Source organism: Trichosurus vulpecula, chromosome 3 (genome assembly GCF_011100635.1).
Source record: "Trichosurus vulpecula isolate mTriVul1 chromosome 3, mTriVul1.pri, whole genome shotgun sequence".
Lineage (NCBI taxonomy): Eukaryota > Metazoa > Chordata > Mammalia > Diprotodontia > Phalangeridae > Trichosurus > Trichosurus vulpecula.
Genome location: NC_050575.1, coordinates 444833353 through 444858603, shown reverse-complemented (window position 1 = coordinate 444858603; position 25251 = coordinate 444833353). Strand labels below are relative to the sequence as shown.

At 43.0% G+C, this 25251-nt stretch overlaps 1 protein-coding gene across 1 annotated transcript in view; it reads right to left on the bottom strand.

Moving 5' to 3' along the window:
* KCMF1 (potassium channel modulatory factor 1) overlaps window positions 1-24714 on the bottom strand; it is a 116293-nt gene extending 91579 nt beyond the window's left edge. The window contains exon 1 of the mRNA XM_036750965.1: window positions 24596-24714. Coding sequence (XP_036606860.1) covers window positions 24596-24611 — 16 coding nt within the window. The 5' untranslated portion in view covers window positions 24612-24714. The remainder of the gene's footprint in view (window positions 1-24595) is intronic.
* Window positions 24715-25251: the final 537 nt, after the last annotated feature.

Below are 25251 nucleotides of genomic sequence, written 5' to 3'. Positions count from 1 at the left end.
GCAAGGACCTTGGGAGCAGATTTCGGCTAAATAGAAGGAAGAGCCCATGAATAATGAGAGCTGTCCAGCAACAGAATGAGTGGTTCATGCAGATGTTGAAGTGACACACAGCTAACAGTCACACATTGTATTTGTTCATTTTTGCAATGAAAATTCAGAACCTTTAAAGACTGCATGCATTCGGAGAGAAAATAGGGCACACTGAACAGAACGCTGGACTTGGGGGTTAGAAAGGATCTAAATACAAATCTTGCCCATAACACTTTCAGGCCCTGTGCGCCTGGGCAAATCCAGAGCCTGATCTGTCATCCAAAAATGGAGGTAACAATGTCTGCAAGTAACTACAAAATCCAGAACTCAAGCCCATGGCCAGTGGCTCCTCCCAGCACACTACATTACTGCCCAGTCAACATGAATTTAAGAAAACACACTTATTTCCAAAACCACGTTCCCCTGCAATCTCTTAGCACATCCTGTTATTTTAATACAGTAATGAATAGATTAAAGTAAAGTGGAGTGCTAGATTTATTATAGAGCTTACAATTGGAAAATCCTCTCCCTGGGAGAGACTTCCAACCCTGGGACTTTGCATATAGTAGGCACCTCATAAATGTTTGCTGAAAAGAATTGACTTATCTACAGAACACTAAAGAAAGCACTGATTTGGGATCAGAGGAGCTTAGTTAAACACTAGAAGGCCCAGGTACATCAAGTGACTTTGAAATCAAAACTTTCCTCCTCCTAGTTTTCTTTGCCTTAAAGATTACAAAACAAAAACCAAACCAACAAAAACCAAACCCTGAATGCTCTGAAATTATCCTAACCAAGCTTGGCCCCAAAAGACATCTTTCCCTGCTTCTTTTACAGAAGTGGAAGATCATGGCTGTGGAACAATATATACAGCCTCAGACTTTTTGTCCTTGGTTGCTTAGTTTGGATGAATTTTGTTTTCATCTTGTTTTTATTCTTTATGAGAAATGGCTCTTTTGGTAGGAGGTGTGAGAAACACAGAGCAGGAAATCTAGGTGAAGTAAAAACCAAACCCAGCAATGCAAACGCATACTTTTTTCTCCTTAAAAGGCTGGATCAAATATAACCTCTATGGTTCCTCCTCTAACTGCATCTAAAATCAACTTGGGTATAAAGAACAATAGCCCAGTTCTAACTATAGACACTTCCTCAAGTAAGAATGGACTCAGACCAGCTTTAGCTCTTGTGCATAGTTCTGACAAGTACAGTAGCAAGAAATGAATCTGCCCATTATAAATGACTGCGGTGCTCATGGTGTCACACACGGGCAATCTAGAAAACTGGCAGCAGCTGGCTTTAGGAGAGACTAGAGCAAAATGCAGCCAGCTCCCTCTATAGAAAGCACCCTGCCCAGACTGCGAAGGGGCCTGAGGAGTTTCATCCAAGGTTCTGGTTTTTGAGAGGTTTGGGCTGCATCCTTTTTAACTCGGTTTAATTCCCCAGACTTTGCTTATTGCACTTAGCTTGCCTGGTCTAAAAGCTGTAAGAAACTTGATCAAAAGGCCAAGAGATCTTCTGTCTCTTTCACATTCCCTGTGACACCTGGCACAAAGCTTAGCTTAATGAATGGTTGTTGAACACTCAACAAGATAGAGACAGTGCAGTTCAAAACCACAATGGAAGTCAAGGGAAGAAAACAGAATTCAACATACAGAAGTATCTATAACAAAAGTTATGCATTTACCAAGATATTAGGAAACAATACACGGTACCTATTTCCAAATTCCACAAAAACATTGCCTATGGATTTAAACTTTTACTTCAGGGTATAACGCCATTTCTGTAAGGAAGTTATATTATCCACAAGGGGGAAAAAATCAATAAAGGCCAGAGGATGTAAATAAACAATATTTTTTGTTTTCCCATAAATTCTCCATTGACAACCTACTACTGGGCAGTCTCTAGACCCACTGAAACTACCCTGACAGCAAGGTCCTGACTGCATGGAATCCTCTGGGAACCTAAGCCTAGCTTTTGTACAGAGGGTCCTCACTGATCCTTGGACTGGTTTCCTTCCTTGTACCGGTTTAAATCACCAGACAGCCTGCTCTTCCTGGGTCCTAGTCCTTTTCAAGGCGCTCCTCAGGGTTCTCTTAGACCTCCATACAGCTTAGTCCTGCCTGCCAAGATGGATGCCTCCTCTGATCTCTCTTGGGCTACCTTGCAGTTAAGAGACATTTTCTTAATTGATACAACAAAAAAGCACTTATCAAACTCTTGGTGTAGCCCAGGCACCATGCTAAACTCATAGGGCACAGAGAAAGGCAAAACAGCAGCCTCCCCCAGGCTGACGTTCTAATGAGGGAGAGACACGTACTGGGATCCAGACCAAGGAAATGACCGAGGAAATGAGGTTTCATAGCCTTAGTGACACATACCCCTTTGGTAACCTGGTGAAGTCTACAGATGCCATCTCGCAAGGTTTTTAAATACATAAAATAAAATAAATAGGAGTATAAGGGAAATGAAATATGCTGAAATATAGTTATCAAAATATGCAAAATGGGCTAGCATTGTTGGATTATAGGGAGTGAAGTATAAAAAGGCTGGAAAGGTAGGAAGGGCCTAGATTGTGAGGAGCTTTAAATGTCAAACAAAGGACTTTATATCTGATCCTGGAAGTAATGCTACTGGAGTGTATTAAATAGGAGGGAGAAGGTAATGTGGTCAGATTAATGCTTTAGTTAAATCGCTTTGGTAGGTGATTGGGCAAGGCGAGGAAACTGGTTAGAAATTTACTGAACTAGTCCAAGCTAGAGATGATAAGAGCTAAACAGGGTGGCTGTGTAAGTGGGAGAAGGGCCTTCTTATACGAGACATGTTGTGAAGGCAGAAATGATAAGATTCAGAAGTTAAGCTAAAAATGGCATTCAAAAAATACTTTGCACATATTTATCCTGGCCTTCCAATATTGTATTTTAAAACAAAGGTTTACAACCTATGGTCCATGAACTTTTTTAAAAAACTGACAACTACATTTCAAAATAATTGGTTTCCTTTTTAATCCTTTCAATTTTCTGCATTAAAAACATTCTGGGAAAGGGTCCAGAGACTTCACCAGACTGCCAACTAGGCCCATAACACAAAAAAGGTGAAATGCCTCTGCTTCCAACTGGTTTCAAAGTGTCCTATGGGTCACCAGCTTTAACTGGACCTCCAACAATGACATTTTGCTTTTGCCAATCACAAATGCTGAATGGAGCTCACTGACTTCTGTCTTCCACCAGGACGTTGGATTTAATGATGCTGTGATCACTGCTACGCAGCAGCTTAACAGGAGGTAAAGGACTCCTTTTTATAAAGTAACACTTGCTTCTCCTCTGATTTGACAGTCTCACTAAAACAGATGCAAATGAATTGTAACAGCAGAAAAGGGGGTAACGATAAAGCTAATTAGCAAATTGGTCATCGCTCAGGTAAAATTAAGATAAATGCCAAACCATACCGGGGTTTCACTGAGCAAGAGATCAATGGACCGAAGCTTTGAGAAAAATAACTTACCCAAGGTAAGGGCAAAGTCAAGGGAATAAAAACAATGAAGTGCCCAAGTACCAAACTGTGACTAGGAAAAGATCTGACGGCCTCAGTGACTTCCAGGCTCAGGAGCAGATAAAGTGTGACTGACAGCACAGCTAAAGATGCTGGACTGGTAGAGAAGCCTGGGGTCTGGTTGGTGCAGGTCTGGGGGCTACTAGATTATCTAAAGGTCACTGGAAGGAGATGACACTGCTTAGCCAGGAGAAGCAAAGATCCAAGGGGGATAAAAGAGCTGTCTTCGAGTACCTGAAAGTCTGCCAGGGAGAAGAGGGGCATAACTACAAGTAATGAGCTGCAAAGAAACAGACTTCAGCTCATCTACCAAAACCCAAATCAAACAAAACCGCCCAAAAAATTCTTTGAGAATCAGAGAAATGTGGACTCCCACTGGAGAGAATGCGCTCTGCACACTTTGACTGTTTACTTGTCAAGAACGTTAAATTTTGTTTCAGGTATGGCTTAGTGATTTCTGACATCCCTCTTCCTGCTGAGACACTGTCGATATGAATAGCAGGAGCAGCAGCAGCAGCAGCAGCAGCAGTTCTTCTTCCTTAAAGTGAATTGCTATCCCCATAATAATATTCAACTCAATTCAAGAGCCTGGTACAGCACTCGGAACATAATGTAAATCTATTCACTTTTCCACATGAAAGTCCATCAAATATAACACAGCTAAAATGCATTCCACATTCATCCCCTCTTAGAAGAAAACAGACATCCCCAATACCCTTAAGAGTTCCTCAGACATCAGTCCCGGGGCCTTCCTCCTCTCTAGTTTGTCACTACTTTGATCCTCCCATGAGCTAGGACTGCATCCATGTGAGCAGTCTCAGCAGCCAACACAGAAAACAACTTTTCTGTGACATAACGAGTCTTTAAAGAACGGCTGTGGAGAAAAAAAAAATTCCTAATCCTGTGACCAATCTCATGACAAGCCTGGAGCCTCCAGCACTGCGCATAATGCTCCAGATGAGGACTCCCAAAGAACACAGTACTGGTCCCTTCCCACCACACACTAATCTCTACCGTAAAAGCCCTTTCTCAAAGCAGCCGGTTTTTACCACCTTCAAATGACTGCTCATTCACATCAAGCTCAAATCCCTAAGTCTTCTGCACTAAATGCTAAGCCAGGGCCCCCTTCATCAATTTCAGTAATTGATGTTTCAAAGTGAAATACTAGCGTTTCATCCAGGCTAAGATCATTTATGATTCTGATTCTTCCATCTGACCTATTAGTGAGCATACTCAAGTTGGTGTTGTCTGAAAATGCAGTCACAGACTGATCCAATGGATTCTGGAGAGCAATTTGGAACTATGCCCAAGGGCTATAAAACTGTATATATACCCTTTGATCCAGCAATACCACTGCTAGGTCTATATCCCAAAGACATCCAAAAAAAGAGGGAAAAAACATTTTGTACAAAAATATAGCAGCTCTTTTTGTGGTGGCAAAGAATCAGAAATTAAGGAAATGCCCGTCAATTGGGGAATGGCTAAACAAGCTGTGGTATATGATTGTGATGGAACGTTATTGTGCTCTAAGAAATGACAAGCAGGATGATTTCAAAAAACCTGGAAAGACTTCCATGAATCGATGCATAGTGAAGTGAACAGAACCAGAAGAATGTTGTACACAGTAACAGCAATACTGTTCAATGAAGAACTGGGAATGACTTTAGCTATTCTCAGCAATACAATGAACTAAGTAAGATAATCCCAAAGGACTCATGATGAAGCATACTATCTGCACCTCCAGATATTGACTGAATACAGACTAAAGCATGCCATTTTTCACTTTCTTTCATTTTTTCCTTTTATTTGAGTCTTCTTGTACAAAATGACTAATATGGAAATGTTTTACATAATTGCACTTGTTTAACCTATAAGCCTTACTGTCTCAGGGAGGGGGGAAGAGAGGGAGGGATAGAATTTGGAACTCAAAACTTTAAATAAAAATGTTTTAAAAATTTTTAAAAAGAAAGAAAATGCAATCACAGGCCCCTTTGTCACTTCAATTTTTTTCAATTCAGGAAATAACTATCCAGAATTAACCATTTGCAGAGCACTTTAAAGGGGGCAGGAAAACGAAGATGAAAAATGGGACCCCTACTTTCAAAGAGCCTGAAAATTGAGAAGAAAATAAAGTGATATTCTAGCAAGTATAACCCAAGTAGGAACACCCACAGGAATGCAGAGGAAATGTCAAACAGAAAAGAACCATAAATTTAGGGAGGGATTCAGTTTTAGCTCAGAGGTTTCATGAACAGGTGACACACGAATTAGAGGAAGACAAGATGCCTTTGACTAAGTTGCTAGTTTGAAAAAAATGTTGGACAGGGCAGGACTCAGGACAGAATGACAAGAGTCATACAAATGAGCCATCAAAGCTCTCTCTCTCTCCAGGTTAACATAATTTGTTCATTAATGAATATTCTGGATACAGTTGTTCAACCATGGGTCTTCATAAGTAAACTAACATCTACCCCTCATTTCTTCATCTCATCTATATTCTTATAATATATCATTATACTAAAAGACAAGTCAAATGATGTGCTGAAAATAGCATATACTATAAGGTATTCCTCTATTCCATCGCATGTCAGTCCAATTTTTTAAAAAGGCGATAAAGTTAATTTGGAAAAATTTGTTCTTACAAAAACCCAATGAATCCCAATGAATGACTCTTTCCTAAACACCCCCCAAATATTGGTCAGTAATCTATCCTAGAATTTTGTCTAGCATTCTAGATCTCCTAAAACTTTTCTCTCACTACTCCCTTTCACTTCAGTCTAATAAATTCTTCTCTCTAATAAAACTCGCCTGACTCAGTATTCCATGAAATCTTCTGATTTCCAATTTCCATGCCAATGTTCATCCCATTCCTCCAGCCCGGAATGCTCATACTTTGTCTCTGAATCCACAAATCAGAGTCAGCCTTCAAAGGCTCATTAAGTCTCATTCCCTCCCTAATGCCTTCTCCCTCCTCACCATGCTCTGAACACCTGTTTGTCCCACTTATTTAGTCTTATCCTAATAGTTAATATTTAATATATGGACATCTTACTGCCTCAACAATACTATAAGCATCTGGAGGGCAAGGCCCATGACAGAGTTCCTCCTCCTTCATAATGCCTAGCAAGCATGATGACTCTCATATTGGAGATGCTCAATAAGGCAGCTAAAGACAGATTAAGCATTTCAGAATAATAACTGACATTTAGGGGGAGGGAACAAGCATTTATTTATTGACCTCCTACCATGTTCCAGGCACTGTGCTAAGTTCTTTATAAATATTACCTCACACAATCCTCACAACAACCGCGTGAAGGAGTGCCATTATTATATTCGATTTATAGCAAACTGAGGCAGACAGTGGTGAAGTGTCACACAGCTAATAAGCATCCAAGGCACAATTTGAACTCAAGTCTTCCTGACTCCAGGGCCAATGTTCTCTCCACTGTGCCACCTGGCTGCCTCTTATTTACTGATGAGTCACACTGCATTAAATATTTTATCTCATTCTGGCCTCAAGCCACCCTGTAAGAAAAGTACTAAAGTTATCAATCCTATTTTACAGATAAAGAAACTGAGGTTCATAGCAATAAAACAGCCTGCCCAAGAGCATCCAGCTATTATCAGTAATGGGATTTTAATCTGGGGAAGCAGGTTCTGAGCCCACACCAAGCATTTCATCCATTCTGCCACATGTCTTCTCAAAGTCTCTATCCTTCAGGACTTAAAATGTGGTTGGGAGAAAACTAAGTTACATAAGATAAAGACACTGTAGATATACTGAGGAAAGCCAGGCAGAAGAGTGGGTAGCACAGAATAGCCTCAGTGAGGTAACTTTTCACAGCAGATAAATCTTTGAGCCAAGTGTTTTGGAATCTATCATTTCATAGCTACGTTCCAAGGAAGGCCCCAATTTTTTCCATGGGAGAATTTATTTTTCACTTCCCCAAAGTGAAAAAATCCTACATATCCCACCCCAAATGAGAAGAAGGCACTGCCAGATACTCAGTAAGCCACCACTAACTTGATTGTCACAAGCAAATGGGCATGTTGGCATCTCCTAGCTTCTCTCCAAAAGAAATAACAAAAGCTCTATGGAAAAGGTGGTATGACAGTGCCAACACTGTAATAAAAAACATTGACCTTGGCTCTGAAGATCAGCATTAATCACAACTGGCCCTTTGGGGATCCTTGCCTCAGCCTAAATATTAAAAGTAGCTTTGATTCCCAGATACATATCAAGTCTACAGAAACATGCTACAAGATAAAGAGGACATACATTTATTAAAAAGTTTACTAGAGATAATCAAGAGTTAATTATATAACCAACTCTCCCTATGACAGTCATGGAAACCAGGGACAGATGACATTCACTTAAAATTCCAAAGCTTTTTTTTAAAAAGGACATGTGCTAAGGGAGGGCAAAAAATCACAGAGTAAAAAGAAAAGGATACAAAAGACCATCCCAATTGAAGAGCAAATTGTATAATCTCCCATTAAAAAAAAAAAAAAAAAGCAGGGGTGAAACTATTGTTCCTGAGCAACAGATAAATGATCAAAGGATAGGAACCAACAGTTTTCAAAAGAAGAATTACAAATTATTAGCAACCATATGAAAAAATGCTCCAAATCCCAAATAATAAGAGAAATGAAAATCTAAACAGTCCCTCATAGACTGCAAACTGGCAATGAAGAGACATGAGGAGAACAGTCAACACTGGAGGGGTTGTGGAAGACAGGCATGTTGATGGACTGTTAGTGAGGCTGCGAATGAGTACAACCATTTCAGAGAGCAATTTGGAATGATGCAAAAAAGTGACTAAAATGTCCACACCCTCTGACCCAGAGAGATGCCACCACTATGCTTCCACACTAAGGAAGTCCTCACAGTCACCTAAATATTTATAGCAGTACTTTTTTGTGATGGCAAAAAAAAGCGGAAACAAAGTAGATGCCCATCAACTGGCACATGAATAGAATGGAATATTATTGTCCTGTAAGAAATGATGGATGTGATGAATGAAGCATGGAAAGAGCTACATGAACTGATGAAGAGGTCACAAGGCAGAGCCAAGAAAACAACATTTGCAACAATGTAAACAGAGAGAACCCCCCCCCCCCCACACACACACACAAAACAAAAGAAAATGTTAAAAAGTTACAAAGAACAAGCAGGCTCCAAAGAAATAGGAGAAGACATCCTACTTCATCCTTCTGCAGAGGTGCGAGTCCATAAGTGGGATACACTGTACGTATTTCAGCCTTTTTGGATGGATTGATCAACTATGTTAATTTTTAGTTTCCTTTTTCTGTCTTTAAAAAATATTGTCATATGGGATGGCTCTCTGGGGTGGGGGGAAGTACTGAGCTAAAATTATGGTGATGCTAAAAAAAATACATCAGTAAAAACCTATTCTATGCTGTCTCTATCTCTTCCTCTGTCTGAGCTTACAGCATTTCACTAGTGAGGCCAAGGTTCCATGGGTAAGGTTAGTGCTATATGAATAAAAATTGCCCCTCAGGCAAGGAATGCATCCCTAATCCCAATCATCTCAAAAATACATGGCATTTCTAACAAGGAGTAATAAGAAAGGAGTGTATCAATTGGTCAGTCTACACCCAGCAGCATCTACGGGGAGAAAGCGGAAAAATTGGAAAAATTCTTAAAAGTACATGTCATGCTAGCAGGGTGGCATCCTTATATGCAAAAGGTAACAAATTCATATGGTCTCCATTAGGTCTTTGAAGGGCCATATTAGGGTGTGTGTGTGTGTGTGTGTGTGTGTGTATGTAAACAAGAAGTACTCATTCATTTATATACCTTTAATATTAATTGCATATAATTTGTACATGATCTCTGGTGATTTTCAAATTTTATTATCTAAAAGGTATCATTTTTATTGATTTGTCTTTTATATTTCCTTTCATGTGCTATCACTGAGCCTTATCTTTTCATAAGAAAAGTAGGGTAGACACACTTTACCAGAGGAAATGGACAGATGAGGGTTGCTAGGAAGTTTCCTCGGCCTTGATTTTAAGAACTCCATTTTAAGTATTACGGTTTGAAAAGCCAAAGAGAACGGCATATCAAAAAAGGTTAGATTTCTAAATCTGATTAACATTTTTCCATAACAGGAAAAAAAGTCCTACAAAATACTTAGGCAAAGGTATAGGATGAGATCATAGAGCTGGAAGGGATCTTAAGAGATGCAATTCAATCCAATTCAGTTTTTTAAAAAATCAAATTCTTGTTGAAATTAGTACAACACCTGCTAATTTTAGGGATGAGGAAATGGACCCAGAAAGTCACCCAATCAAGTGGCAGAACCAGGACCATGTCTGAAGCTCCAGCTAGAATGTTGTTTGTTTTGGAGGAAAGGAAGGTGAAGGGAAATCCAAATTGATAATTCAACCAACATGTGCTTGTAGAAGTGAAGAAAATATTATACTTTGTATTTTTAAAGCCCCGCCTTTCCAAGGTTCAAATGTCTCAAAGAATTCATTGTGAATCTAATTCAAACTGGTTACAGAGCATAACAAGGCCACTGGGTAAAAGAAAAGAGTCCCCGGTAAGGAACTTAGGTTGTTGACAGTCTGGCCTAAGCTGATCTACAATGTTTCCCCAGGCTTCCTAAAACTACTTTCAGTCCCAGAGTTTGCCACATCATCAGTCAATCTGACTTCCTTCAGTGAGAAGCCATGTTTATCACAGTAGGATAAATACTAGAGACACTGTGATCTTAAAATTAAACCATATTTCAAACTTCTTCATCTTCAATTTATTTATTTCAAGTAACCAAAATTCGAATATGACCAGAGATGATGAACTGTCCCTTGGGGCTTCACCATTTATAGCCATTCATAAACAATTTAATTAAGGGTCTACTGTGCACAGAGTGGCAGCTCGGTGGCTTGGAGTGCTGACCCTGGAAAGGAGAAGGCCTGAGTTCAAATTCTGCCTCTGATACAGTTCCATGACCCCAGAAGACAATTTTAGGCCTCAGTTCCCCATATACAAAATGAGGGTAATTACAGCACCTACTTGGTGGGATTGTGGATTATTAATGAGGATCAAAGGAGAGCACAGGTAAAGCGCTCTGCCAAATCCCCCGCGCTCTATACATGCCAGCTATTATTTCAGTACTGAAGACAGAAATGTAGAAAGGGTTTTTTGCCTTCATGGAGCTTACAGTCTGGTATACAGACAAGATACAAATGTAACTATAATGCACACATTATATAGTAAGTACATTTTGGGGAAGAGATATCTAAGTGGTCCGATACATACAGCGTTCAAATCCTGACTTTATCACTATATCCTGTAACTCTTCCTCCTGCACAATCATATCAGCTGTGAAAATCCCTAGGGATAAGAGCACCCAGAGCTGTTCTGAGGTTAAAATGAGATATTTGTAAAGTGTGCTACAAACTGTCCATTTGTAACTTTACATGATAGGCTATCAGCTCTCTAGACCCATGACTTCATCTGCACAGGGAATGCAAATGTCCTAAAACTTACAGGGTTTGTTTGTTTGTTTGGGGCGGGGGGGAGGGGGGGGGGTGGCGCAATCAGAAGACTCAGTGGTTTAGTAACTTGTCTGCTATCATAATGCTATTTACTCAGAGGCCGGACAAGCACCCAGGGGCTATGGCCCTGTTCATTGCCCACTCTGCCTCTCACAGTCAATAACAGCAAACAGAAACTGGGCGGGGGGGGGGGGGGGGGGGGGGGGGGGGGGGGGGGAATGCCTGCCAAGAGAATCATTTCAGTAGCTCAAAATTGGAAGGTAGCTCAGAGACTATTTAGTTCAATCTGGATCTGAACAAGAACTGCAAAGAGGCACAACCCACTAATCCCTGAGGCAGTGCATTATGAGGACATTTCTCCTTACAGTAAGCCTAAATTTGCCTCTCTGAAACTCACACCCACTGCCCCAACTCTACCATGGGAGGCCAAGCACAAGCCTAATTCTTACTCCAGGCTTTAAGAAAGATATCAGGGCTCCCCTGAGTCTTGCCTCCTCCAAGACAAGCATTCCCAGGCAGTCATCTTGATCCTGAGATGGTTTTTCCCCATCCTGGCTGCCTTCTCTAGAAATTCTACAGCTTAGGGGCAGCTAGGTGGCACAGTGGGTAGAGCACCGGCCCTGGAGTCAAGAGGACCTGAGTTCAAATGCGGCCTCAGACACTTGACACCCTTACTAGCTATGTGACCTTGGGCAAGTCACTTAACCCCAATTTCCCTGCCTTCCCCCCTCCAAAAACAAACAAACAAAAAAGAAATTCTACAGCTTATCAATGTCATTCCTAAATGTTGGGACCACAATCTGAAGATGGCACTCTCCATGTGGTCTGAGCAAGGCAGAGTACAGGGGGCCCTAGGAATGACCAGCCATGTCTCAACCAAGGCTGAGTTTGAGGTATTAGTGAGAACATTCAGATGGAAATGCCCAGAAGGATCTGAAAATGTGGGTCTGGAAAGCAGGAGAGGTCAGCAGTGGAGACAGATCACAAAAGCATTTGCCTAGGGGTGATAATTAAAGCGATGGGAATGAGCCACACACAGTATGATATGAAGGCAACATGGCCCAGTAGAGGGGGCTGAGCTTGGAGTCAGAGACATCTTGGCTCAAATCCTGTCTGTGACACAGATCAGCTGTATGTCCATGGATAAGCCACTCTCTGTTCCCTCACTGTCCTCATCTATAGAATGGAGATGATACGTAACAACATCTTTAATACCTCACAGGGTTGTTGAGAGGCTAAAAGAGAAGATCTATGTATAATATTTTGCAAACCTTAAAACACTATATAAATACCAGCTATTATTTACAGCAGGGAATATAAAGAAAGAAGGGAATCAGATGAAGGAGAAGTAGGAATGACAATCATAGAAAGGAGAAGACACAGGGTAAACTGCACTGCTCTCTTCAAGTGTTTGGCTTGGGAAGGGGGCAAGGAGAAGAAGAAATAAAGGAACATCAGGAGTTCGAGAACCAGAAAGAGCTGAGTTTCTGAAGCCAAGGAAGGTCAGAACAGTAGCAGGGATCAGCAATAGCAACGAGGTCAAGGAAAAGACAGAAAAAACCTGGCAAGATTTGATGAAGAAGAGGTCAACAGTGACTTTTGAAAGAACAGCTTTAGGAACAGGCAGGGTAGGTGTTAGGAGACTGTAGGCATTAGGTACAGACAATGCTGTTGTTCCTGTAGCTTTTTCCAAAAGCTTTACAGATGAGGAGAGGAGCAACAGTTAAAGTAAGAGGATCATGGGAAGGCTTTCTGAATATTCTAGATACTTGGGCAGGTTTGGAAGAAGATGGGAAGGACCCAGGAGAAAAGAAAAGAGAGAAAAGCAGGAGAAAGGTAACTTGCAAAGTCTTAGGAGAAGCAGGCAGGAATGAAAATAAGGTTCAATTTTCCTGTGTGATCAGAAGGGAGAACGGCTGATTATACTGATTTGAAATAAGACATATATATTCTCTACAAGTCCCACTTCCCTGAGGAAGCAGGGAATTCAGGGACTTTTTAAGTATAAAACACACATAAGTAAGTAGGGAACTTAGGGACTTTTAAGATTTAGGGAAGACAAACCCAAACTCACCTCAAAAATCTTTCAGTCACACGGGCTGCTAGTCACTACATTTTTATTAAGGAAGTAGGAACACATAGATTGATGGCTATTTGCATGGTTAGATTTTGTTTTGTCAAAGTAAAAGTAAAGTTGCCCAAATAACTTTGCGGAAAATAGCATAAAAGTTCGATCCTAGGTCCTAAGAAGGAAAAACTCAAGAAGACATTTTAAGACAGGGAGTGGTGACCAGCAAGTTAAACACATGTACAAGGCACAACAACAACATTAGTCAAGCATATAGATACAAACAGGGACAAAAGTGAGCAGCTAGAGCTTTTCACAACCCTGGAAGTGCAGACCAATCTCAATGCTGAGATTAGGATGCGTAAAGAGCAAAAAAGGATACAAAGACTCCAACCAAGCACCCTTTTCACCATGCCACCTCCCACCTCCATCAAAGAATAGTACAGTTAATGGAATGGGACAGAACTTGGTAGGAAAGACCAAGAAGATCTATTTATCAGAATAAATTTGTTAAAAAAAAAAATGAAATTTAGGTGACCTAAAATTGACCTGTATCTGATGATTCTGTTTTGTATACCTCCATTCCCAAAGACAACAGCCAAGTGTCTAAAAAGGTGGCTCAGATATGCCCATCGGTTTGAAATGCAGATTTCTGATGCCTCCTTGTCTCTGGTAGCTTCCAACCAGCTTGTAGAAAATGCCTTAGAAAAATGGAAGAACATTTCATTTCTTTCTATACCTCTGGTTAAATACAAAAATACCCCAAAAATTCTCACATATGCTCTCATGACATTTTATTTTTTCCTTTAAAAAGGCACACAGGACTACTGGTCTAGGTGAATAGCAAATCAACCAGTTAAGACTAAAATTAACGCTAGAGCTATGTAAATATGATTAACATTAAACAGAGGAGAAGAATAATCTGACGAGTATTTCCACACAAGAATAGAAAGGATCATAGAGCTAGAAGAACATTAAGAGATGTGATTCTATTCACTCTCTGTGAAACTGAACTGTTCTTTAATTAGAAGCACCCACTCGTTTTCCACAGGAGCAAAAACAGAGACCCAGAAAGGTCTCGCCCCTCACATAAAGAAACAAAGGCAGTAACTGGAGGGTATGCTGATCTCTAATTTAACTTCAGCATACCCCAATAAAAAGTCAGACCGGGAGTTGGGTGTTCACTGCTACTGATACGGTTCTGATTGCCATTTTCTCTCATGAAAAATGAAAATTATTCCCATCTCCACATATATATAAAACTTATTTCATATGTCACATATACCTCAGAATTAATATTACTGTTAATAATACTTAAATGTTAAAATGATTGGGGTAAGGGAGATTAAAAATTTACTGCCTTACTAAAACAGCAAATCAAGTCATGGTTCCTTTTTAACAGTCATCCTTAGCTTTCCAAGACTGGATCATGTCAATCTTCCAGAGAAAGTATGATTGCAACAAACCTGCCTCTCCATTGCTGCTGTTTAACTTGCCTCTCTATTACTCACACCTAGTTTAAAAGTGGCAAGAATATAAGCAGGTAAATGAATTTTTATACAAATACTTAGACTAATCCACACATTACAAAAGTATTAGTGGAACACGGCAGGAGAACTTTTATATAAACTTTTCCATATTAACAATAGGCATAGCTAGCTAACCACAGAAAAGGAAGCAAGGTGGAGCAGTGGAGATGGAGCTCTGGGCCTGGCATCACGAAGACTCACCTTCCTGAGTTCAAATCCAGCCTCAGACACTTACTAGCTGTGTGACCCTGGATAGGTCACTTAACCTTGTTTGCCTCAGTTTCCTCATCTGTAAAATGAGCTGGAGAAGGAAATGGCCAACCACTCCAGTATCTTTGCCAAGAAAACCCCAAATGGGGCCACGACGAGTCTACAACTGAAAAACAACTAAACAACAAAATAAACACTAAAATTGCTCTTTTTTTCTCCCTAAGCACCAATAAAGACCACATAAATAAGACCCAAAATGTTCTGCCACAGACAGCAGAAGAGCCAATATCTGGGTTCCAGCTCTACCTTGTTACTAAGGAGGTAGGGGATTCGGGGCCTCAGTTTCCTCTTCTGTAACAACGGATGAGATCATCTCTAAGGTCCAACCCATAATGAAAAACCCCAGAATTCTGTATGCATAAGTGCTCTGAGAGTTCAGATGACAGAACTAAGAGTCTAAGATATTATTTAAAGCAAAAAATGTATAAGTAGGCAGAACACTAAGTAGAGTAAATGAGAAACACTAAAGATAATAAGCACTCTTTATACTGGATATGTAGCAAGTGTGTATGTATGTGCACATATGTGTGTATATAGACATACACACATATGGAGTTGACTTATGTGTCCCAAATGTTAGCGTAATTGATTAGTTTAAGTCTGAAGTTTAAAATCTTGCTTTAAAAATATATAGAGACATATATTTTATATGTATATTTCAATATAATTGATTTCCTTTGTAAGCCTACAATAGAAGACGCAGCAGCTCAGGAGTCAAAAGGCCTAAATTCTAACGTGGAGCCACCTGACTTGATGTGGGTGACCCTGGCCAAGTAACTCCCTTCTTTCTCTGTAAAACAATGGGCTTGAAACAGATGGTCTCTGAGGTCTTTTCCTGCTCTAGACCTAGGATCTTATGGTAGTAAAAGTACTGAAGAAAGAAATGTACATGCCAGTTCATGGGAAAGTGGAGCCCCAAAGAGAGAAGGCTGCATTCTGCTCAGTTCTAAAAGAGGAGGTTTTCTTTCCGGCATCTCCTCCACATTCAGCTAACATAAAATGCTCTTGCTTTTTCTCCCCTCCTGAACCCACAGTTTTTCTAAAAGCTCTCCTAACAAACCCTCTCCTTCACTTCCCAGACCCACCCGAGTCACAAAAGGCAAGATTTTACTGTTGTCTTTGGCAAAAATTAAATATGAGTGTATCTAAATGACACTTCAACTCACCTGTCCTTCCAGGCAGTTATCTGGGAGTTATAGGGAGCTTATTAATTCAAAAAGGATTTTAAAAAGTTATTACTAGCATGTAAAACTTTAAAACAGAGAAGAAAGGAAGCTCTGAATGTCACTTAGGAAAGGTTGCTGATCTCGAGCTTAGAATTATAGTAAGATAAAAATAGATCCAAACAAGAAATTTTAGTAGAAAACACCTGTCAAAGACTGCCCTAAGAGCTCTCCCATTAGCTCAGCATTTGACTGCCTTCTAATTAAAGTTCTCTTACTATATCTTGTTATACAATAGTTCACCTACTCGGAGCAGATGCAAATGAAAAAAAAAAGCCCACAATTCAGGCAAATTATAATGTGAAAACCTTGGATTCCCACCCCCCTCACCAAAATTCTATCTAGCACACCCAGGAAAGCCCTCCTAAGCATTCCTTCCCCCTTCTCCACACCCTTACTACCTCGATCTGGCAAAACTGCAATAGGCTCCTGAGTGCCTTCATTCCAATGTACCCTACAAACTGGTAGTGTCTGAGTAATCTTAAATTACACCTTCAATGAGAACCTGCCACTCAAAACTCTTGAAGAGTCCCTAATGTCCACAACTAAAGTCCAGATTCTTTAGTGTCCCCATCTACCTTTCCAGCGTCCCTTCTGGCACTTTCTTGTAAATTGGTTTGTTTACTCTGTATTATCTTCTTCCAAATGTTCCTTGGGCCTGGAATGCCCTCTCTTCCCCTCTCCCAGGCTACATTTGTCCCACTGCTGTGCTTCTAGGCTCCAGTAAAGACCATAAACTTCTAGAAGACCGGGCCTCTCTTCGGCTGCTCTCTCCCCTACCACAAGAGGGTGCCTTAAAAGCAGTGAGTATATCCTACTCATATTTGTCTTCTTTCTAGCACTAAGTAGATGCTAAATAAATATTCTGTTGAATGATGCCCCTTGAGCTTCTGTCCTGTCAGAAAATGATACTACTGCCTGCATTGGTAACTAAGGTGGGGCTCCAAGTGGGGCCAATGAAGGGAGATCTGATTATATCTTCCTCCCAAGTAGGCCCAAAACCCCTAGCTACTAGGTGCTAAGCCTATGTGGGCGTGAAGCCCTCAGGGTCCTAAACGGAGTTGCCAAGACCAGAGCCAATAGTAAGAGCTTAAGTTCTGGTCGCTCAGATGAAGTTTGATGATGGTTAAAGTGCAAAAGACAAGAAAGAGCTATTTGCTTAGGGCTCTCACTCTTGGCAGAGTGCTGATGTGGACACTCTGGGCAGCTGTAGTTAAGAGCCCTTCAGCTTGTAAACCCAGGTGTTTGGACTTTGTTAAACTCTGCTAACTATGCATTGAGATTTGAATCAGACAAGGTCTGTCTGTTGGATGTTTGTGATTTGCTTTTATTTGCTCTGAAGTTCAGGTTGCTGGCTTTTCCTCCTGAACTAATTGAGTTATATTTGTATGTTGGATTAAAGTAAGATTGTTAACCCTTTAACATTGCTTTCCTTAGTAAAGCAGATCAAAAGAGCCTGGGTTTGCAGCATCCCCGTTGTTGGGCTTGTGTTCGTTTTTTCACCCCCACAGCAGCTGCCAGCCAAATTGTTGAAACACTGACCTGCAATCATCAGGAGATGTTGCTTTTTCTAATAAAAATGATAAAGCGGTGCTAGTCCACTCATATCTTCCCTCCTAATTTACCTTAAGACGAATGGCATGCATTTGTTAGGATGGCTGGCTGGGGTTAGGGTTCTAGTTTGCAGCCATGGAACAGTGAAATCAGCTGATCTCAAATATAAGACTGTACCCACAACTCTGGCTTCCTTATATATTGCTCACTGACACAATACCTAAGGCAAATACCATGGTCCTTATTTTATGCACACACATGGCACATCCTCCAAATGCAATCTTATGTGCCACAGGGGCAGAGACCCATAAGATCTAAGATCAGAGAGGTTCCCAGATGGAAACTTCTAAGACAATAAAGATGTGGAAACTGAGGCCTACAGAGGGAAAGCGATGAATGAGCTCAGATCTGAACTCAAATTCTGATTCCAATATACCACCTCTTTATATTTTCCTAAGTTCCTATCGTAGCGTTTTTGCAAATAATATGTATTTAGTTGCTAAAATGAAATCAAAATTGTCAGAACCGACTACGGCAGAGTAGTAAACAAGATGGCCCTGAAGTCAGGAAAACGTGGATTTAAGTATTGCCTTTGACATATACTAAATAGATGCTCACCGGCCAGCCAAGAGAGCAACTTTAAGAACAGAAGGAATTTCATCAGGAGTTTCCAAACTAATTAAATCATAGTTCAGGACCACTCCCTTAATAACCCCTCCCAAAGAAGCCAGAGCAGCTAGCATATATGCAGAAAATGGCTAGACCCTGGGCATTCAAAGACATTATTAAAACAATGAAACATCATTTCCGATCTGCCGTATTTTAGCTAGAAGGGAACTTAGCTATCTTATTCGACCACCTTCCTTTTAGAGATACGAAAAATAGCTCACCTACGGCCACAAGGCAAAAGAGGGACTATGGAGCAAAGCGGAGCAGGCCAGTCTCCTCAATGCCAAGCATCCTCTCAGCAATACCTCAACAGCTTCCACAGGGGTTCTTTACTTGGGCTCCCTGAAGGTTTATTTTAATATTTTGATAACAGTATTACAATATAATTGGGTTTCTTTGTAATTCTATGCATTTTCTTTTATGTATTTCAAAACGTTCTCCAAAGGGGTCCGTCCACAGGCTTCACTAGTCTGCCAAAGGGCTCTGGGACCCAAAAAAGTTTAAGGATCCTGCCTTAAGGGGTGTTAGAAGTGCTTCTATCTCAGATAATCTCCCCTCCACCCCCCCCCCAAAAAAAACAAACCCTTGAGTCACATTTCCACTCCAGAACATGGTCCAGAACGGCTGCTCCTAAGAAACTCATCCCCACAATACTCCACCAAACCTCTGCATCTCCAATTTCTACTGACCTGCATCTACAATTAATTCACATGGCGGGGAGGAGGGGGGAATTGGCCCTCTCTACTTCTCCATTCCTCCCACCTCATCTCTAACACTAGAATCTGAACACCTCCTTCAGAATACCCTGCCATATTCACTCCCTTGCCATCTGCATACATTCCCTTGGGAGACTGCTCTTGGTAATCCCTCATTCTACAGAGGAATTCCAGGTTATGGCCAGCTGCTGGACCTGATAATCACTACATTAACTCTAAGTGTCCCTGAAATTATAAAAACAATTGTGACAAATATTCATGATTGTGACCCTTAAGAAAGACTGCCCTTGCTTTCCCATTTCATATTCTAAGTAAATCTGAAGACTAAGGGGTATATGGTTACGTATTTAAGAAATAAAATCACGTCCTCTAGCAAAACACTGAAATACACAATTCACTTCTTAAAGAGCAGAGGAATTTTATTTAGGGTCTAGCATTCCAAAACCTGCCTTTTGTAAATAGTATGAGAACTGATATCTATAAGAGCTGAAGTTCACATGACCGGCTTTTCTGTGACACTAATATTCCCAGTAGAAACAGGACATTTATTGCTACAGGAATCAGAATAGATTCAACGTCCAGACCACTTAAACATCCATTCAAAACAGTTGTGGGAATTTAGCCCCTCAAATGGGGCAAATCTGTACTACCAATTTAATAACACTCTAAAAAATTAAGGAATCATTTGCCTTGCTTTAATAACGGTGCAGTGCCGACGTGAAGGTTCTTGAAGACCCTTCCAAAGCAGAAGCTACACTGCTGAGCTTCTAGATTGTGAAATTGGTGGCTATCTCCAAATAAAGTTCTGAGTACGTCCTGACTTTCCCTCTAAAGACATAGAACAATTGTTTTTCCTCTCAAAGTTGAGCCCTGACTTGTTTGAAAGCTGGAGCTTCCTCTCCTTGAGTTCAGTTGCTAAGTAAGACTTGGGAAGTCAGGAGTCAAAGCTCTGCCAGCCACACTCAGGGTGACACACACAGGGCTGTCGATTCAACAGGAGGCTTCTAGTCCCCAGACTAATCCTGAAGCAGCACAAAATCAGAAGCTCTGATGTTTCTTCCCTGCAGTCGTATTTAAGACAATCCAACTGTCAGCCTAAGTCTGAGCCACAATCTAATAATCGTCAGTATCCTAAGTACAAATACATCATCAGTCACTGAGCTTAGAGTTTGGGACAACGTTTTTTTAAGTTGGGGACTCTGTTGAGGTGGAAACAATGCTTTAATACAAAGTTAATACTTTTTAAATGTTAAGTATACACTTAAACACTTGTTACTTCTAGCTGGAAAAACTTTTGTGGGAGTGCCAATTTACAATGCTAAAAGAAGGAAGACAGGAATCATCAGAAGAAACTGATTTCTAAGCTTGGTCTTGCAACACCTAAGTTTTCAAAACAAAATTTATCTTAATTAGTTTAACATAAATTTGAAGCAGTGTGACACAGTGGACTGGCCAGAGGCCAAGAAGTCCTGGGTCCAAGTCCACCTGTGACACACACACACTGGCTCTGAGACCCTGGGCCAAATCACTTAAACTCTCTCAAGACTATAAAGAGTCAACCTGGTAGAGGCGTTTTCTCACCTGAGAGTTCTTGTAACATTGAAATTATAGGTCTAGTCTCTATCCCTAATTTGTGTGAGCACATGTATATGGGTGGGGTGTACACATGAGTGAAAGAAAAAAGGATCTGGAGGGAGGAGAGAGCATCTATTGTCTCCCCACAGAAGGAGGAGGGAAGAGAATGTAGTAGATACAGTGTTGGATTTGGAATCCAGAAGGGCTGAGTTCAAATCCCACCTCTTACACTTAAAGACTACATGACGCTGGATAAGCCATTTAACCTCTCTATGGCCTCAAAGTTTCATGCCAGGTCTAATCTATAAAATGAAAAAAGTAACCAAAGAGAGCATCATAATTTCAAAAACATTGGGAATCAGTGGCACAATGAACAACCTGTTTATTTTTATATCCTAAAAGTGCTTCAGACCAGATACTTCTGAATAGTCTATTACCACTAAATGTCTAGTTATGATAACGATGATGCTAATCCAAGTATGACACAATATCATTTCATTCTGCCTAGTAAAAAAATTTAAATGATTTTTAAAAAATTCTTTCATTTACCAAACTACACTGAAATGAGATTCATGTGAAATGTGAAAAATGTCCTTCCTCCCATCTATTTCAAATCCAACAGAGGGTTTAATAGTGATAAATACAAAAAGAAGAGAGAAAATTGACTTGCTTGAGAGGCAGGGTAGTGCAGTGGGAGGGGGACCAGCTTAGAATCCTGGCTTCCTCTGACTTGCAACAGAGGTGACTTGGCAAGTTACTTCACCCTTCTGGGCCTCAGTTTCCTCATCAGGGACTAGGACAAGATAATCTGGACAGCCCCTTCCAACTCTAAATCAATAGTTCTAGGATCGATGATACTCAGTATACAGATTACAGGCAAAGTCTCAGGTCAACTTCAAAGAAAATGCATTCTGCCACTGTTGGCGCCTAATTTGGGAAGAGCGACAAGAGCATCCTCACTCTTCTCCCAAGCTCTGCAGATTGCGGAAGTCACATGTCTCTGTAATGACAGCTCTGCTCAGGTCAGAGCTTTCTCAGGCTCACAGATTTGGAGCTGGAAGGGGCTCAGAGGTCAGTCATCCAGGCCAGCCCTCTCATTTTACAGACCAGGAGGATGAGAAGGTAAACTGCACTTCAGGAGTCTCCCTGAAGGAAAAGGAATGGGCTGGGAAATACTGGTGGGGACAGAGCTCCTGTCCCAACTCGTCCAAAGCATCTGTGAACTGAATTAGCAACTCCTGTCCTCCAGAATCAGGCTGGAGACTCAGCCTCTCCTCATTCAAAGGAAATGGTTCACCCTTCAGCAGCACTGAAGAGCTTCCACTTTCCATGCTCCCTAGTCAATGACACCCTAGCAGGGGACTGAGCAACAACAGCCTAAACAGGAGTTTCACCTGCTCCACCAAGCTCACCTTCACATGCCCATGGAGTTCTAGATCTAGTCTCACTAGCTGTTCAAAGGTCATTCCTGCAACAGTGAACTCTCTCTCCTTTGTTGTTTCACCAAAGAGAACACACTACTTTAGGGGTATGGTACGTAGACAGACTTGACAAGTAGAGAGGTCTTAGTACTCCAAACTTCCTTGTTTACCAAAGGTAAATGGTTTCACTGTAAAGTATCACATTCAGCAAAATGTTTATAGAATGGGCATTAGAACAAATGGTCAGTATGATGTCAGTGAATGCATACAGTCACACAAGCCAAAAAGGAAGCAGAGAGACCTAAGTGGAAATTAAGCTTAACAAACTCATTACAATCAGCAATGTTCAGATCTTTATATCCAGCTGAGCTGCACAACTTTACAGGAACAGGAGAGTCAGAAAGAATTCAAATAACAGCGATGGAGATGATCAGTAGTTGAAAAATTATGGCAGTGAGAAACAAATGAAAGAAAATGGATTTGATCTAAAGAACTGTGAGAGGAGGCGACTTTATGAATCTGCATTAGAGTGGGAGCATCATCCTCAAATTTACTAATGGACTAAAACTCTTAGGAGAATACTGGCTCAGGCTGAATATTTCACAAAACGTAAATCCACAAACTGAATGATGATTTTTAATGAGTGTCAAGTTTAAAAGTATTTTGTAGCTATCTGCTTAACACTCAGACTTTGGGACATGAATAAGATCCAGAGAAGCAGGAAGGTATTTTTCTATTATAATGTACCCATGGACAAAATTAATGGGGATGTTATCTTTTTTAAGAGTATGTGGTATTAACTAGTTTTGAAACATAAGCTGCCAGAATAATCAGTTTCAGTCTTTTAAGGTGCCAGGTTATTAAAGTAACTCAAAAGTTACTATAGACTTTTATACTAGTTCTCTAGGAAAAGACCAAATGTTGGAAAATGGATTTAAGTTGCAGATCTCAAAGCATTTAGTGTAGGCATGCGGAAAAAAAGTCTAACAGTCTAACTCTTCAGCAGTAAGAAAAGGTTACTGGGAGATCTGAAATCAATCTTCTCTTGAAATATCTTTAAAAATAGTTCTGCCTGAAGCAAGGGGAATGGACTATTTGACCTCTCAAGGTCCCTTCCAAGGCTATGATTATGTGATTTTAACTCACAGGCCTGCTGTGTGAGGAGCATGTCATGCTGTCACTATCTCCCTGGCATAGCTAGGATACACCTAAAATGTGCAGTCTGAATGAAGCTTAACATGACACCTAAAATTTGATTACAAACCCAATGCTTTATTATAGCCCATCTTTAAATTACTAAGACCTAAGAGGCGAAATTTCATGAAGTTGAAGTAAGTGTAACTTGTAAATGTCACTTTGTTGCAATGGCTCGACCTCCTAAACGTCTTAGTGATGTTACTATTGTTCCGCGCCCCTTGGGAGGCTGTGAGGTGCAGTGGACAGCGGCTGGCCTCCAGACCAGCTGGACTCCGGCTGGGTCACTCCGGGAAATCCCTTGGCCTCTCGGGGCTCCAGACACCTCTCTAAAACAAGTGGCGGAGAAGGTTCAACCTGCTGGAGTCCGGGGAGTCTGCCAGCCCAGGAGTCAGCCCCGGCGGGCCCTGTCCCCATCCTCCCCGCACCGTGCACACAGCAGGCGCTTCATAAGTGTGGACCGGTGTACTGCAGGGAGTGTCTTCCCCAGCTTCTCTCCCTGCTTTAATTTAAACTTTCCCAGAGCGCGGCCCCGAGTCCGAAGCGCTGCGGGGCCAGTCTACACCCGGCCCGGGGCCTGGTTATTCCTGGAAACTTACTAGGGATAAGTTCAAACTGACCCGCAATGATCGAGCTGACTTTCAAAGGGAAGGCGCTCCCCCAATCGCAGAGCCCCCGGAGGCCAAGGCCGCGGCGCCCCCCCGCCCGCCCGGGGCTTCGGGCCCCGGCTCCCAAGACGCCGCAGAGTGGCGAAACAAAGACGGCCCGGGCGCCCCGCTCACCCGGCCAGACCATATGGCCCCGAATTCGGCTGGGCCGGGCCTGGGGGCCGGCCGGATCCCCCTGTGGCTCGGGCGGCGCAGGGCCGCGGCGGGCCCGAGTCCCCCGGGGGAGCTAGTTACCCGAGCGCCAGGACGCGGCGCGGCCTAAGCCAGGAGGGCCGCGTCGGGGTTTCCAGGGCCCTCCCAGAGACCAGGCGAAGCCGGCGGCGCCTCCCCAGCTCCCAGCGCGGCGCCCGGGCCTGGCCCCCAGGGGCGGGGGCTTGGGCTCCGGCCTGGACCGACCCGCCCGGTCCCGCGGGCCCCGCACGGCGCTAGGCCGCGCCCGCCAGGCCCAAGCCGCCGCGTCCGTCCGGTATCGGCCGCCGGGCCCGGGCCCGCCGCTAACGGGCCCCGCCGCGGCCTCCCCCCACCAGCCCATGACGGTGCAAAGACTCGGGCCGGGCCCGCCCGGCCTCCCCCTCTCGGGCGCCGGCAGGCCGGCCTCTCACCTTCATGTCGGGACATCCTAGTTCAGACGGCGGCGGCGCGGCCCCTCCCGGGCTCCGGCTGCACGCAGAGTCCCCGCGGGGGCCCCGGCGCTGCCCGCACCGACCGAGCGGCCCGGCCCCGCAGCGGCCGGCGGCGGCGGGCAGGCGGGCGGGCGCCCTGCCTCCGGCTCGGGCGGCTCGGGCTCCGGCGGCTCCGGGCCGGCCGCGGGGGCGGGGTGGGCTCGGCGGCAGCGGCAGCGGCGGGGGCAGCGCAGGCTCAGCCGCGGCGGCGAGGAGGAGGAGGAGGAGGAGGAGGAGGAGGAAGGAGAGAGGGAGGGGGAGGAGGAGGAGGAGGAGGAGGAGGAGGAGGGCTGGGGCCGGGCCGGGCCGGGCCGCGCTCGGCTGCGCGGCTCCTCCAGGAGGCGGGGCCGACGCCGCAGCTCCGCGCCGCTCGCTCGCTCAGCCGGCTCCCGTCACCGTGACACGGTCCCTGTGCGCTGGGCGGCGGGTCCGGCGGCGCTCGGCTGCTGTGGCGGTGGCGGCTCCGGCTCCCGCTCCTCCCCCTCCCTCCTCCCCCTCCCCTCCCCTCCCCTCCCCCTTCCGCCGCCGCCGCCGCCCCGCCTCCCGCTCCCGCCTCGGGCCCCGCAGCTGCCGCCGGAGGAGGAGGAGGCGGCGGC